General features: G+C 47.5%; 2 protein-coding genes across 8 annotated transcripts in view; both read right to left on the bottom strand.

The window, feature by feature from the left end:
- Positions 1-5,031, bottom strand: part of TOM1 (target of myb1 membrane trafficking protein) — a 42,863-nt gene extending 37,832 nt beyond the window's left edge. The window contains exon 1 of one of the 2 annotated variants that reach the window (XM_027070893.2): positions 4,785-5,031. In XM_027070893.2, the coding sequence (XP_026926694.1) occupies positions 4,785-4,836 (52 nt within the window). In that variant the 5' untranslated portion in view covers positions 4,837-5,031. The remainder of the gene's footprint in view (positions 1-4,784) is intronic. The other variant, XM_027070895.2, reaches the window with a different exon arrangement.
- A 3,321-nt stretch (positions 5,032-8,352) lies between these two features.
- HMGXB4 (HMG-box containing 4) overlaps positions 8,353-16,413 on the bottom strand; it is a 40,201-nt gene continuing 32,140 nt past the window's right edge. For all 6 annotated transcript variants that reach the window (XM_053226714.1, XM_015079183.3, XM_053226713.1 and 3 more), the window contains 3 exons: positions 15,845-16,014; positions 10,975-11,097; positions 8,353-10,497 (listed from right to left, as the gene is read on the bottom strand). In XM_053226714.1, the coding sequence (XP_053082689.1) occupies positions 10,453-10,497; positions 10,975-11,097; positions 15,845-16,014 (338 nt within the window). In that variant the 3' untranslated portion in view covers positions 8,353-10,452. The remainder of the gene's footprint in view (positions 10,498-10,974; positions 11,098-15,844; positions 16,015-16,413) is intronic.

Here is a 16,413-nt window from a genome sequence, read left to right as displayed (position 1 = left end):
TCCATTCACCTACACATGGTCTATGCTCCTTTTATGCTACAATGGCAGAGATGAGCTGCTGTGATGCGGGCCACAGGCCCACAAAAGTGGAAACATTAACTTTCTAGCCCCTTCCAGAAAGTCTGCAAATCTTGCCCTAATCTACCCTGGTGGCCAGTGTGGGGAATCCTCCTTATAGCCTCCCTCCCCTGCGGCCTCTGCCTTCACCCCTCCAGCGGTGGGGAGCAAGCGACACCTGTGCAAGGTGTCAGGCCGCATGGGCTGACCCTGAGCTCGGCTCGGCTGACGTCCTCGCTCTCTGCCCTCTGGGCCCACGGAGCTGATCCATCACTCTCTTGAGGCTGTCCGTCAGCTCCTTTCTTCCCTCTGGTGTCCAGCCTTCCCTGCCCCCACGCGTGACCTCCGCTGTTCCTCAGCAGTGCTCTGGGAAGCAGAGGGAGGACGGCAGTGCATCACAGACATGCCACGGGCAGCGGAGAGGGAATGTGACGTAGCGAGGAGCTGGGCCCAGGTCTCCTGCGTCCAGGCTTGCTGTTCCCTCGACAACATCGCTCGGGTGGCCAGTTCGGTTCCCAGTTCCTCACTCCCAAAATGGCACTCCGGGGGCTTCAAGTGTCCTCTCTACTAACTAACACTTGGGGAGTCTCTCCTCTACGATTCCTTCCTGTGGCTCCCCTGGCTTGGCCTTTGTGGCTCCAAGGCAGCTCTGCCTGACTTCTCCCCCTCTCCCATCCACCGCAGGGATCGGCCGCAGGCTCTGAGCTCCCACGTCATATCCAGTTACCGGCACCTCCACCCCGACTACGGGGGGCTGGTCCTCAGGGACAGCCCACATTCACAGCGTCTGCTGTCTGCAGCTTGCTTTCTGAGCAGTTGGGTCTCCAACTCAGTGTGCCAGGGGTAAGATGACAGTCAGAAATGGACAATGGGCTTCTTGGGTTGCCTTCTGACGTTCCGTCTATAAGACAACCCCCAAGATCTGTCCGCAGAGGATTCTGGAAAGGGTTTTGAAATCCTTGCTAGGAGAGGGCTGTGTCAACACCGCCCAGTGCTAAGTATCTGGGATCCTTTCAGCCACAGCTGCTGCCCTTGGGAAGCTCTCCCACTGAAAGATATAAGGCTGAGGGACCTGCAAATGTACACGTACATCATAACCAGCCAGGCTAATCTGTGGGTAGAACAATGAACTGTGGATCCTGGAGGGGTGGACAGTGTAAGTTCCAAATAAGCACTGGTCAGCCAGATACAGTGGGGTGAGGGCCAGGGGAGGACGTGGGCTCTCAGCCAGAGAAACCTGGGTCTGGATCCCCACCCTGATTAGCTGTGAAACTTTGGGAAATGATACGCTCCCTCACACTTACTTTTGGTAAAACTAGAAAAAAATAGCAAAACCTTGTAGGGTCGCTGTGAATATTAATAACCAGGATACTAGCATGGTCCCTGACACATGGTATTTGCTCCTCACCAAATGTTACCTTCCTTTTTTCTTCCCTCCTACGATGGGCCAGGGACCATGCCAGGTGCCGAGGGTCCCGACAAGTGAGGTACAGTCCCCGCTCTCAGGAAGCCTAGTCTAGCTGGGGAGTTGCACATGTACAGCTACTAACAGAATGGGACAGGGGTCGATTAGTGTGCAATGGTGGAAATAATAGAAACAATGATGAGGACAGCAAGGGCTGATGATTTCTGATGTTTCCCGCACACACGACTCCCGGGGAGTGTCTCGCTTCACTCTCGTGACCACCCAGACAGGTGGATGCTGTTGTAGCTACCGTCCTACCCAGGAGGAAGCGGAGGCTCAGAGCCCCAAGGCCGAGAGCGAAGAAGCCTGAGGAGCGAGGGTGATGCGAGAGCACAAAAGCAATGGCTGGATCTGCAGGGCTCAGGGAGGGCCTCAGGGAGGAGGTGACAATGGCTGAGCTTTGAAGGATGCAGGCTGGAGCGGGCATTCCAGGCAGAGGAGGCAGCAAGTACAAGGGTGTGCGGGTGGATGAGCTGATTGACCCTCACCCCTGACGAGCACCCCTGGAGCTCACTGCGCTCAGGGATGCCGATGCCACGATTCTACGGGGCTTCTCTTGCCACAAGGGGGCGGAGTCAGCAGCCTTGACATTATTTTACTCCTGCAGTTTCCAGAAATCCTAGGTCATCGATAATCCCAGCCAATCAGCAGTACCTTTCATCTCTTCACCTACAAGAAACCTCTGGAAGACTAAAGGCATCTACTCAAATGGCAGCTTAGCCTTCATTTCATTCCACTTTTAGAGCCTCCGCAGCTTTGGTTCAAGTTTCACTGGTTCTGGGGAGCTCATCATAGCTTCACTACCAACTCTCTGGGGGCCTGGGTGAGTCAGTCTCCACCTTCTCTCTGGCCTCTGTCTCCTTCTGTGGAAAATGAAGGAGATGGGCTAGATTGGAGCTTTTCAATATGTGGTTTCCAATCCAGTGGCATCAGTGTCACCTGGGAATTTGTTAGAACTGCATAGCCTTCGGCTCACCCCAGACCTACAGAGTCAGAGACTCTGGGATGGAGCCCAGCCATCTGTCTTTTTTTTTTTTTTTTTTCTTCAATGTTTATTTATTTTTGAGGGCGGGGGAAGAGAGAGAGGGAGACACAGAATCCGAAGCAGGCTCCAGGCTCTGAGCTGTCACCACAGAGCCCGACGCGGGGCTCGAACTCACAAACCGCGAGATCATGACCTGAGCCGAAGTCAGACGCCTAACCGACTGAGCCACCCAGGCGCCCCCAACCATCTGTCTTTAATAAGTCTTCCAGGGAATCCTGATGAGAACCTTGAGTTAGAAGGCGGCCAGGGTAAGGACCCTTCTTCCAGTAGCCAAATTTGGTTCTGGCTCCAAGATATTATGAGTTTGTGGTATTCTCTTTGGACAGAGTATTTCTTGCCACAGGCTTTCTTTGACCAGCTAAGGGCCAGAGCCCAGGTGAGCTTTTCTAGAAAGCTTCAGGAAAATGTGGCCAACTTTGAAGGTCAGACTTTTTTTGTTTTTATTTACTTATTTTAAAAAATTTTTATTTTTGACAGAGAAAGAGAGAGACAGACAGACAGAGACAGAGACAGAGCATGAACGGGGGAGGGGGACAGAAGAGAGAGGGGGACAGAGAGTCGGAAGCAGCCTCCAGTCTCCCGAGCTGTCAGCACAGAGCCCAAGGTGGGGCTCGAACTCACAAACCGCAAGGTCATGACCTGAGCTGAAGTCGGACGCTCAACCGACTGAGCCACCCAGGCGCCCCTCCGACTTTTTTTTAGGTAGGAAGTCTCAAACTTGGCATGTGATGAAAGTGGTGGTATCTGTTGCTGGAGAAATTAAGATGAGAGGAGAGCTTTTCAGCTCCAGAACAATGACTCATTGGGAGGTGTGGGTGGCAGGGAGCGGGGAGGGTGTTCCTGGGAGGACAGCTTCCTCTCTCTGGTCCAGGAGCTCTCTGGTGTATAAATAAATCCCGGACCGCCAGCCTCCTCTTGGGAGAAATTTGATTACAAAACCTCAGAAGAGCCACACACCGCCATGGCGCCTATTATACTGCTGAGCCGGGTTGACGGACTTAGTGAGGTTTGGCTTCCAGGACAGCCAGAATGGAAAGCCTGTCTAAAAGATCCAATTTTCCCAGACTAGACTTCATGCTAAAGACCATCAAGAAGATGAAGACGTTCACAGTACTGGCCAGTTACCTGATGCAAGAAGGCACATCCAGACAGTCCCTGGAGAAGTGTTAGGTGTTTGGGCCACGGCCTGGGGTTCCTCCCAGTATTGGGAGCAAGAAGTACCTACGGAACCCGCCATTTCCAGGGATTCCCCACCCTCACTTGGTGGTATCTCAGTAACAAGGATGATAAATATCACCACGTTCTTTTATATAGCAGTGGCCATATGCCAGGCACGGTTCTAAGTACTTTACAATTATTAACGAGTTTAGCCTTCACAACAACCCCACGGAAGCAGGGACCATTAATACACCCCTAATCACAGGCGAGGAAACGGGAGGCAACGTCACGGAGCTAGTAAGTCAGTCTCCCGTCAACAGGGCGCAGGAGAGTCAGGAGACCTGGGCTGAGTAAGCCTGTGCCTCCGGCCAGGGTGCCCGGCCCAGCCGAGTACTGAGAAATGAGGGAGGCGGAATCAGGTGGCTCCTGAGATCGCTTCCAGCTCGGGGAGTCTGCGACTGTGCGGTCGCCTTGCTGCTGGTCTAGCGGGTTCGCCAGCGTCTGGCCGGGCCCCGGGCGCAGCAGGGCTGCCTGGCCGCGTCCCCGCAAGTTGCTCGCCTAGACGCCAAGCCCTAGTCTCCTGATCCTGGGAGAATGGACTTCTAACCCTTCTCCGGTATCCGTGTCCGGAGAGTCGGGCGAGCCAGGAAAGAGACGGCAAGAGCCCAGGCGGCGCGACCCGGGGTAGGGGAGCGATGAGGGAGACAGGCGAGGGGCTCAAGGACTGCAAAACCACGCAGACCCTTCAACCCCCAAAACTTTCTCCCGGGATTCGGGACCCCATCAGCCTCACATTGGCTGAGCCGCGGCCGCCCGGACCCGCCCTCTCTCTCTAGCTATTGGCTGCCGTAGGCATCCATCACAAGCCGAGGCTTCCCGATAGACCACGGCTTTTGTCAATCAAGGTGGGCGGGAGACTGGGCGGGGACAGGTCCGGGAGAGACACGCCAGCCTCGTTCCCCTCCCAGCGTCCCTCCGGAGGGTGACTTGGGACCTGGAAGCGCCCGGGGGGGACCCAGGCCGTGCTGAGGGCCCTGCGGCGGGGCTCCGGGGACTCACCGATGCGCTGTCCCACCGGAGAGCTGAACGGGTTCCCCAGGAGAAAGTCCATCGCCGCGGCTGCCCCAGCCACCAACCGGGGGAATCAGCTGACAGCAACCGCCAGCGCCGCCGACTCGTCACGTGACGCGCCCGACGGTCCGCGAGGAGGCGCCCGTGGAGGCGGGGCGTAGGGAGTAGAGCGTGGGACACAGGCCCCGCCCCTGACGTGGAGGGTCGGGCTCCCCGAGGCGGAGGGCGACGACCACATTGCAGCTCTCCTGGCGCCTGCGGACGTCACGCACGACGTAGGGTTGGGGCAAATGAGGCGGCTTTGTGTGGCCTGTGCAGGCCACGCCCCCAATGCCTTTTAAAGGTGTGACCTAAAGCGCTACGCTTGTCAAGCAAGGTCTCGGAGCAGGGAAATGACTTGGGTAAGGTTACACTGCAAGCTCGGACCAGTTCTCACTCTAGTGTCTTCGCTGTTAGGACCTCACTATGACTACGCCCCCAACGCTGGGGTTGACAGCATCTCTGGCCTGTTGTCTCTCCGCCCTGGCAGAGCTCCTCCTATCTGATGTCAGGGCCTCCCTGTTGCAAGATGCACCTTGCTTGCAGTCCGCATTCGCTTACCTCACATTGGAGGCCAGCACCAGGGGATTGCGATCCCTTGACACAGAACCAACTCCATGAATTGTAGCGAGGAACGGGCTAGAGCCCAGAGTGGCAGAATGCACCCAGATGTACTCACAAGAGGAGCCTGGGACCCATTTCTGCCATTTATTTACTCTGTGATTCAAACAGCGAGCTTTCATTTTTGCTGGATGCTAGAATTAGATCAAGGACTGTATAAACTTTGTTGTAGGTCACAGGCTCTTTTGAGAATTTGGAGAAAACCACAAGCCTTTATGCAGCAAAAATACAGAGATACAGTTTAACTTCAGGGAGTTTCTGGGGTCCCTGAAACACAGCGGTGGACCCCAAGTTAAAAATTTTAAGCATTTCAAAGGCCTTTCCTCGTTCTAAGATTCTCTTTTCAACCCTCCTGTGTACCATGTTTTAGATACTGCTCTTACACATTAGATCAGATCTGATCTATTGGTTTTTTCTTCTCATCACATGCACTCCAAAAGACACAATAACCACAGCTTTGGTAGTTCGGGCTACTGCAGGGTGCTTTAATATTTAATTGGTCACTGTGTTTGTGATTTTTAAATTGGGAAGGCTAGTAAATGGATTGTACCGATATGGGATGATGAAAGACCTAAATTAGGACTTAATCACTTCCTTACGTTAACCTGTTTGTGCAGACACAGTGGCTGAACATCTTTACTGTACAGTATAAAAACTTTATGGAAGTCATGTGCTGCTGTGCTTTGAAGTGTTTTAATAATGCCCAGGAGACCTATTCACAAATGCCCTTCCCCTCTACTCTGTGAGGGGCTGGGATACTATGTCACCACTTTGCTCACCATTGTTGTCTAGTACAGTGACTAAAACATTAAAATTTAAACCAATCTACCTTAGATCAAATACCTTCGGTATTTGGACCATAAAGGGCAGGATATACATTTAAGGTGACTTCCATGCCAGGCACCTTCCATGTTTTTCTTCATTTGAGCATATTGCTTGGTCGCATACATGGTATTTAGCATTTTTGGATTCTTCCATTGGCAGCCTTTCACATGCCCATGTTGGGTGGTGATTTATCTGAAGTTTTTGCCTCCTTGCCCCACGCTGGTTTAAAGTGGTTGTGGGCAGAAGATCTTGGGCTTTATTGACAAGAATGAAACAGCCATAAGTTGTATCCTTCACGGTAAAAAAGCTGAAACAGCCCCCATACTCCAAAACAGGGAGCGGAATCATATCAATTCCATGCAAACAGAATACTACATAGCTCTTAAATTAGAAGTATGTGGATTTGTCGACCCAACAGAGAGGAATACAAATGGCAAACATTAAACGAAGTATAAAACTGATTAAAACTATGTTTTAAAAGTGTTTGCTAAAAAAAAACAAAGTGTTTGCTAAGGGGCCCCTGGCTGGCTCAGTCAGTAGAGCATGTGACTCTTGTTCTCCGGGTCCTGAATTCAAGCTCCGTGTTGGGCGCAGAGCTCATTAAAAAAAAATAAATAAAATAAAAGCATTTGCTACCAAGGAGGAAATTCATTTAGTAAACAGTATGTTTTAATTTTTTAAACGTTTTAGTAATATTGCTATCAAACGCCTGCTTGTGGGTAAAAATGGTTAAGTCCCCTAAGACTGACATACTGCATAAATGTAACGTAATCTATTACATCCTTCAAGTACTTTTGTTATTTTTATTTTTTAAATTGTTTATTTATTTTGAGAGCGAGCGAGTGTGCGGGGCAGAGAGAGAGAAACCCAAGCAGGCTCTGCACCGTTAGCAGAGAGCCTGAGGCAGGGCTCGAACTCATGAACCACGAGATCATGACCTGAGCAGAAATCAAAGAATTGGACGCTTAACCGACTGAGTCACCCAGGTGCCCCTCAAGTACTTTTAGATGAAAGTCAAGATCCTCTGCCTTCAAAGTGGTAAGACAGTAGTACGACAAGAAAGGTGAGGCCTGTGTAGTAAACGCCAGCCAGGACGAGAGAACATCTGAATAATGAAAGAGTTTCAGGTAGTTTTTGTACAATCCCATTTGCTCAGGACCGTAGGTAACAGAGAAGGATTCTGAGGCCTTCCATACACGATCCAACTTTTCAAGTGGCTTGGGGCCCAGTTCAGCTGTACCAGTGTGCTGCTATGGCCTTGCCCTTTACTAGCTGTACCACCTCAGGCGAAGTACTTTCCTCATTGGTCTCATTTGTAAAAGGGGAGAATACTCAGAAGGCTTGTGGGAGGACTGAATGTGAGAAAACCTGCAAATCACTCCTTAAGAGTTATTCAGTGTCTTTCTTGCAGTCTCTTCGTAAGAGGTCAGTCTTCCCATTGACCGAATATTTCACTATTTAGTAGGACTAGTCACACCTTGTCTTTACATTGAAATTTTTACCTAGAGAGGTCAAATCTCCACATATTAAAATGTTCACAGTATTTTTAATCATTCATGTCAGGCTGGCTGGCCGCAGGCCTGGAGGCAGGAGTGACCTTAACACTATTTTACTGGTGGGACTTTGGACACCCACAAAGACTAAGTGACCTATCCAACATCATTCATTAGGTCAAGACAGGACCGAAACGGCAATGAAATGTATCATGGTTAAGCACAGGATTTAGATGTGACCCTTAATACACGACTGATATTTTCTTGAGTTAGACTAACACTGTAGTGTACACACAATTTCATTTACCAGTGAATAGAGCTTCTCTTACAGAGTCACTGGTCTTTAGTTTGCAAGGGAGAGAACACGAGAGACTGTACAATGTAAAAGTTAATAGAGACAGAGCAAGATGTAAGTTAGAAAAATGGCTAAGATCAGAAACTTGGCCTCTATTCCAGATAGAGATTTTTCTTTAAAAAAAAAAAAAAAAATCATGGTACAATATAGGTGAAAAACGACAGGTTTTAGAATTTCATAGCAACTTGCTCAGCAACAGGGAAAAGATAACCTGAGACCGGACTACAAATATTAAAAATGTGATTTTTAATAATATAAGTACAAAATTTTATTTCTTTATACAACTGTAATGGGATTTGGATCAAACCACTAGAATTTATTTAAAAAACAAAATAAAACAATGATATAAAAACTGCAAGAAGGTCTGAATCCAAAGTTTTTCCTCTAATAGTACCAAATACCACAAGGTACAGATTATCATACAAATGTGTACAAATTTAAATACAAATACAATAGGGTTGGGTTTTAAAGGAAAACAAACCAACAAAAAGCAGGTCCTCATCAGGATTTCATTCATGTGCACAAATGACAATGGTAGGACTGACTTCTTTCCTACTAATCCTTGTCTTCAAGGCCCCTCCTTGATACCCTGTGTCAAACAGGAAGCTTCCACGGTACAGATGAGGCGTGGCACAGGGTCTGACACAAGAAATCAAACCCAGATCTGCTCTTCTTGATTTTGGTTCCCAAACACACCCATTTCCTTCCATCTCCCCAATTAAACTTCCCCACGGCTCTGAGCTGAGGGCCAATCAGCAGCTAGAGCACCTTCAGGAAACAAAGCCCTGCGCCCCCGACCCCTCGGGTGGGGAGAAGGGAAGGGATTAAGTAGGATGCAGGCTGGCTGAAGGGTCCTCGAAGATCTACTTAGATGCTGTAGTGCTGTGCCTCGGCCAGGGGAAGAAAGCGCAGTTCCCCCGGAGCTTAGTTTTGGCAGGGAACCTCACACCCAGTTGGAAAACAACCCTCAAGCGTTCAGCTGTCTTCTTCGGAACTGGGAAGCAGAAGTCTGGTTCTTTGGAAAAGTGGGCAGCTGGGAATGGTAACATTCCTTTTAATTTTACTTTCTTGACATTATTGAATTATAAAGAATTAGATTCCTGACATAATGATTCCTTTTTGAGGCATGATACCTTAAAATGTAAATGACTTGGGAGTTTTCAGTGGAGATCAGAAGAAAGAAGGAGGGAAGAAATGACAAATCTGTGTCTTCCACGTGCTGTTGCTGGTGGAGGCTTTTGTTATTAAATTATATATACAGAAATTTACAGGATAAATTAAAATCTAAGAGATTTTAAAGAGTTAAATACACATAATTAAAACACACATTCACACGCGCACATAAATAAACCTACATGAGAATCGAGTACTTTTTTGCAATTCACTTATGTGTGGAATGCAGAACACTGGGTATCTGCCCACCAGGGGAGCCAATTGGATGAACTCAAGAATCACGCTGGGCCAAGTTCATCTTCCACAACCATCAAGCAACTAAGCAGCAAAACCTGTGAGGACTCGGCGGCTAAGCAAATGCTGCCAATGGAAGATACCAGCAATTAGTTCTGCAGATGGAATATTCTGGGTCAGCTCACAATGTATGTTCAACTTGTGCAGTCACAGCTTTACCCTCTCCAAGGTGTTTCACGCTGCTGGGGCTCACGTAACTCTTCGGCCCCTACTGAGGCTGCTAATGGTACCAATGATTACAATAAATTTTGAGACACAGACACCGGTAGAGCAGGAAACGGAATGAACTCCCTATGAAGTTCACCTAAGCCACTGCAGTGACTGGAAGATGGGAACGATTTTATCACCTCCTGCCTAGGTCACTTCAAGTTGAAAGGCTTTGTACTCTCTCAGTCAACTGGCATCTTCCCACAATCTTCCCTACTATACTTCAGACTGTGAGACAGGTAAGGCAAGTGGTCAGTGATGGGTCTGGAGGTACAGCTGAGTTTGGAAAAAAATCACATTTTTAGCTGTCCATAAAGAGATGCCCTTGGCACCCAGAACAAGCCCCCAGCCCCCAAGTTACATTGATTTTTAAGGCAGATTTATCCACCACAGGAGAAAAAAGAATCCCAAGTCCATATTCATGCCAAGGTTTCCTCTTGGCTAAACCTTTGCCATTTCATAAAATTATTAAAAGCAAAGTAGTTACAGTCCTATGTATATATTGTACATTATATATATATGTATATATATATGTATATATATATAAAAATTTAAAACCTACACCCGGAGACCAGTGATCTGGCGCATCCACATATACACAAACCAGCAATGGGGTTGGATGAGGTCTCTGTCCTGGGACTCCTCGAGGTCACAGTCCAGGCATGATGTAAGCAATGTTGTCTAGTGTGTTTGACTGCAAAACAAGGGAAGAGGTTCAGCTGACAGCACTTTACCTTAGTTCCCTGAGACCTGTTTCTTTGTTCAGAGGAGAGAGAGGAGAAAGGAAACCGAGAGTTAGAGAGCGAAGCTGGCACCGTGCTGTCTGCTCCCCTAGGAGCTTTTCCGCTGACTCTTCCCATTAATCCTCCTGGAAAAGCGGCAGAAGCCTCCTCTTCCGTCTCTGTGTATAGAAATGCAAATAGGCAACACAGGAGGTGCGGCCCCTCAGGGGCTAGAATGCTTCTCTCCCAAGGACTGTTTTGGGAAACGGCACGTTTTCTAATTGCACGCAAAGCACAGCATGTATTCAGCAACCCGGTGCCACGTTCATGGGCCAATATACGGAGGGAGCACCATCTGCCAGGAAGCCTGTGAGCTCGTTAAGGCAGGGCCTCCGTGGCTCCTGAGGGGTCTGGCTGAAAAAACGCCAAGGAAAACAGGGAAAACTCACCAAGACCTGCTTGGGACAGCCGTTCAGTTCAGGTAGTTGTGTGGTCAGACACGCCAAGGGGCCAAGCGCACAGATGATGGAATCCAGAAGCACTGACAGACTGCCTGACACAGCCACCATGCCCTGAAAGGAGAGCAGTAAGGGAGAGCAGGTTGTAATCGAGTCCCACTCCTGACTCTCCCTCCGCGTTCCGGTTGGTTTCCTCACATTGTTCTTTTAAGTCTTGCCCGTCCTATGCAACTTGCAGCAGAAACGGAAGGTATCTGCTTTGAGAACTCTGTAAGTTGTTTAAAAAGAAAACTTTTACAATACATTCCCAAGTTCCCTTTCTATGTTCCTCCCCCATCTTACCCTCTGTGCACCCTAGGGTTAGTCACTTGGACTTCCCTACTCCAGAGAGCTCCTGGGAAGATTTGTGGAAGTCATGTGTGCAAAAGTACTTTTCTTATGAACTCCACAGAGCTCAAGTGTGAGAACTGAGAGGTCTACAGCCCTACGCATTAACATGTAACACAAACATACGCACACTTCACCGCGTACGTGGTTTTTTGATAGCTGATGATCACACTTTTCTGGGTTGAGCTGTTCATCCTCAGAAAGAGGTGAATTGGGTTTATTTCAAATTTTAACATCTTGCCCAATGCATAATGTCTCTCTGTGATTCAAATAGGTAAGAAATAAGACTGCTTGCTGCAATGCACCTGCCTCGCTCTTGTATCATCTGCTTTAACTGAAGCCCTGTGAGGCTATGTCAGCCAGGGACACAGCACAGTCCTTCAGAGAAGGAGCTGTGGGCTCGGGACTGCCAGGTCCCCTACGCACTGCTTCTGTCCTGGGGCAAGATGCTTCCTATGCTGTGCCCATGAAATAGTCTGCGCAGAGGGGATTAAGGGAGATAACAGGTACAAGGTACTTGGAACGGTGCCTGGTACGTGGTAAGTGTTCAGAAAGTATCAGTAATTATTACCATTATCACCAACATCTTCGTCTCCCAAACTGCACTCTGGTTGCCCGCTAGGTCTCTCAGTTTGGGTGTTTCCAAATCTCAACATGCCGTAAAGAGAAGTCGCCTGCCCTCTTCCTGCCACCTTCTCTGCTAGGGTCACCACCACTCACACAACTGTCCAGTCTCAAGGCCTTGCCATCGCCAACTCTTCCCTCCCCTCTCCTCCTTGCAAGGGGGGCTGTGCAGCAAGGGGTTAAGAGCGTGGACCTTGAGTTGTGCCACCAAATTCAGGCCTCTGTTTTAGCACTTAGGGGCTCAACTCCAGAGCAAGTTACTTAGTCTCTCTACATACATCTATTTTTTTCTTCTGTAAAAGAGAGGGAACAAAAATTCTCCCCACAAAGCTGCAGTGTGAATTACATGAAAGAATCGATTTAAAGCCCTTTGAACTAAAGTTGGCTGAGTAAGCAATCAACCAGTGAGCAATTAATAATATTATTCCATTACTTTTGCCCTACAGGTAATTATAGCTAATGTTTTATGTCGGACTCTCCTAATGAATTATAAGCAACTTGAGGGCAGGAACCCCATCATATTCCTTTTCATATCTTCTCAATAACTGCTGGTATTCTGCACAGAGGAAGCCCTCAATAAATATGTGTTGACTTAATTCAAGTCTTTGTCATGTCTGGACTGCATTACAGTTACACAACTTCTCCCCAAGTCAGGTGTCACTCCCAATCTAAAACAGAAGATACTTTCAGAGAAAACCAAATGAGAGCGCTGATCACATCCCTTCCTACTCAAAACAAACCAACAAAAATCCCTGCGGTTCCTCCATAGCGGAGAATAAAGATTTGAGAGCGTCCAAACCTTCTGTAATTTGGGCTACGGCCTTAATTTTCAGGCTTCCTCCATCTTACGTGTAGGATGGTCTAAATTGTCATCATTTTAGCAGTAAAACCCTTTTTTTCAAATAAAACCTGACGTGGAAGAAACAAAGCAAACGAACAAAGGGGGAAAAAAAAAGAGTGAGAGCGAGGTAAACCAAGAAACAGACTCTTAACTATGGAGAGCACACCACTGGTCACTGGAGGGGAGGCGGGCCGGCAGGGGGGGCGGGGGGGCGGGATGGGTGAACCAGGGGAAGGGGATTAAGGAGCTCACTTGCAATGAGCACCGGGTGATGTATGGAAGTGTTGTATCACTATATTGTACACCTGAAGTTAATATTACACTGCACGTTAATTAACTGGGATTTAAATGAAAAACTTACAAAAACCCCAGATGTGGAGTCCCGATATATAAACCAGCTAGAAGACCTGGTTAAAGTGGGAGTGGGGGGCTCCTTTCATCCGTCTCTGTAGAAGACCCCGATTCCAAGCAACGGAGATGCGCACTGTTTTCTGGCTTTGGAAGGTCTCTCTCCGACGTCTCCAGGAGACAAAACCCTCCAGATCCCTCCAGGCCCTGCTGGAAGAGCACCTCCCTTTCACAAAATCCCTCTTGACTCTCCCTGACTCTCACTGGGCTCTAGCTTCTCTCACCGCATCAGCTGGCCTCAGGGAGACAAGGTCAGGAGTGAGGCACGCTGGGCTCTGCCAGAGTGTCAACTTGTAATCGTCACAACGTTATTAGGCCCCTGGTGTCCCATCTATAAATGAGTGACTTGTAGACGCCAGTGTTCCTTGAAGTGTGGTATGTAGTTTCAGGTGGCACGTCATTTTGATGTATGCCCATTGTGATGTACTACGTTAGGAAAAAATTAGAATATCAGACTTGTGACTCCTTTCGGGAGTAACAAAGATGTTCTGGAATTAGATGGTAGTGATGGGGCCACAGTTCTGTGAATATACTGAACACCACTAAATTCTACAGTTTCAGAAGGTGAACTTTAAGGTATGTAAATTGTATCTCCATAAGACTGTTACATAAAGGGGGCTAGAGAACCTGCACGAGTCTTCTCCCCCCCCCCCCACTTTTAATGTTTTATTTATTTTTGAGAGAGAGAGAGAGAGACAGAACGTGAGTGGGGGAGAGGTAGAGAGAGAGTGAGACACAGAATCTGAAGCAGGCTCCATGTGCTGAGTTGTCAGCATAGGGGCCAACATGGGGCTTGAACTCATGGACCACAAGATCATGACCTGAGCTGAAGTCGAACACTTAACTGACTGAGCCACCCAGGCATACTGAGTCTTCCCCTTCTCTGGTCACCATGTATGTGTAACTTTTTCAAAGCAGCTGCTCACAGAAGCTGGCTTGTTTTTGTTTAAATGTTTATTTATTTATTTATTTTTGAGAGAGAGAGAGAGAGAGAGAGAGAGAGAGACAGAGAGAGAGAGAGATCACGAGACGGGAGGGGCAGAGAGACAGAGGGAGCGAGAGGATCCCAAGCAGGTTCCGTGCTGTCAGCACAGAGCCAATGCAGGGCTCAAACACACAAACCATGAGATCACGACCTGAACTGAAATCAAGAGTCAGATGCTTAACTCAATGAGCCATCCCCGTGCCCCTTAATTGCTAATTATATGTATGTTCTATCTTTCCAGTGAGACTGTAAGTTTCCTGATGATCGGAAACCATCAGGAAGCAAGTCAGATTTTCTACTCTCACAAGTTTTTTTTGTTTTTTTAAATAAATGCTTATTTATTTTTGAGAGAGAGAGAGAGAGACAGAGAGAGGGAGGGAGGGAGGGGATGGGCACAGAGAGGGAGTCAGAGGATCTGAAGTGGGCTCTGTGCTGACAGCAGAGAGCCCGACGTGGGACTTGAACTCACAAACCATGCGATTAAGGCCTGAGATGAAGTCAGATGCTCAACTGACTGAGCCACCCAGGTGCCCCTATCCCCACAAGTTTTTGAAATAATGCCTAGGTACTCAACAAATAGTTTCTAAACTAAATGGAAATACCAGGGGAAGTCTGGAATACAGAAGGTGCATAAAACAAATCATTTTTATTTTTAACTCTTTAGGAAATTGAGAATGATTAAATACGAAAAATAAGTAAGGATCCCAGAACATTTTACTCTTGAAGTATCTACATCCATTTAAATACCTGAGTCTATATGAAAATACCCCAGTTGTTTTGAAATCTGCTAAGTTATTAAAACTAGCCAAAAAACTTAGGTAACCTTCATCTTTTGTGGCCTTTGGCATTTTATTTGTTGCATAACAGTTCAACTTCCACAGAGAAGCAAGTGAATAGTTTTATGTTCCTACACTGATTTTTATGGCTTTAGTAGTGGAGACTGATTTCTTTGCTGAAATGTCCTATCAGGACCCAGTGGAAAAGTGAAATACTACACGACTGGGTTAGCCAAGGGGGTAATATGATCAGAAACTGAATACGGTAATAGAAATGGAACATGACAGCTTTCCAGGTTAAGTGATTTTGAAATTGAAGCTTAAAAGGACAAAGATCTCCCTAGGGCACACAGCACTGTACAATTCAAGCACGCAGTAATAAAGAGCTTGAGAACCTCAATTTCCCTATTTGCTACTTATTTTCAACGAAGTAGAGGAAGCCTTAATCCCAATTGTGCAGAAAAATTGAAACTCTCTTAGAAGTACCAATGATCAAAACTTCCATGGGATTTGTATTCACTTTTTCCACTGCATTTTTAAAAAATCAAACTACAGGATGATAGATCAATTGTATCTCAATAAAAATTGGGAAAAAAAATCATAGAATACCTAACTTCTTTTTGTGCCATTGTTCAATAGGATGGGGTAAGGGTAGACTTTGACAGCCAGTAGATTCCTTATCTCTAGGGGTTTTCACGAGGACGTATCTTGTCACTCTGTCCTTAGCACCTGGCATAATCTCGCACAAAGGAGTAGTAGTTGCTCACTGGGTGCACATGGAAGGAGCCAACAGATTCACACTGTATCAGAAACTGGAGCTATGCTTATAGTGCCACTCACCTCGGTTTCCTGCAGGCGGTGTCCAATGAGGCTTAGGGACTCTCCCAGCAGCTGTAGATGAGCAGCGACATCAATGGGCTCTGTCTCAGGGGCTTTGGCTGGCGAGGCTGGTAACAGCATGGTGGTGGGTGGGGATTTCTTCTGGGGAGACAGTACTCCTGCAGAGGAAGCTGAGAACAGAGACGAAATAGAGAGACAAAGCTTACCCACGGCCTGGGACACCACAAAAATCTTCTTCCTGATTTCCCCGTTACGACCTATACCAGGCCTTAGCAAAACTGTGGACTGTGGGCCAAATCTGTACATGTTTTTGCATAGCCTGTGAGCTAAGAATGGCTTCACATTTTTAAATGGTTGTAGAAAAAATAAAGGAGAATATGTGACAGAGAGTGCCTTTGGCTCACAAGATCTAAAATATTTACTCTCTGCCCCTTTTTAGAAAAAGTTTGATGACTTCTGATTTATATTTTCTAATTTTTTTTTTTTTTTTTGCAATCTATAATATTCAGTGATAATATGTGGGTATCAAGATCTGCTTCTGATATAGGCTGCACTCCCAATTTCCTGGT

This window comes from Acinonyx jubatus, chromosome B4 (genome assembly GCF_027475565.1).
Source record: "Acinonyx jubatus isolate Ajub_Pintada_27869175 chromosome B4, VMU_Ajub_asm_v1.0, whole genome shotgun sequence".
Taxonomy (NCBI): domain Eukaryota; kingdom Metazoa; phylum Chordata; class Mammalia; order Carnivora; family Felidae; genus Acinonyx; species Acinonyx jubatus.
The sequence above is the reverse complement of the archived record's forward strand: the minus strand, read 5'-3'. Positions and strand labels throughout refer to the sequence as shown.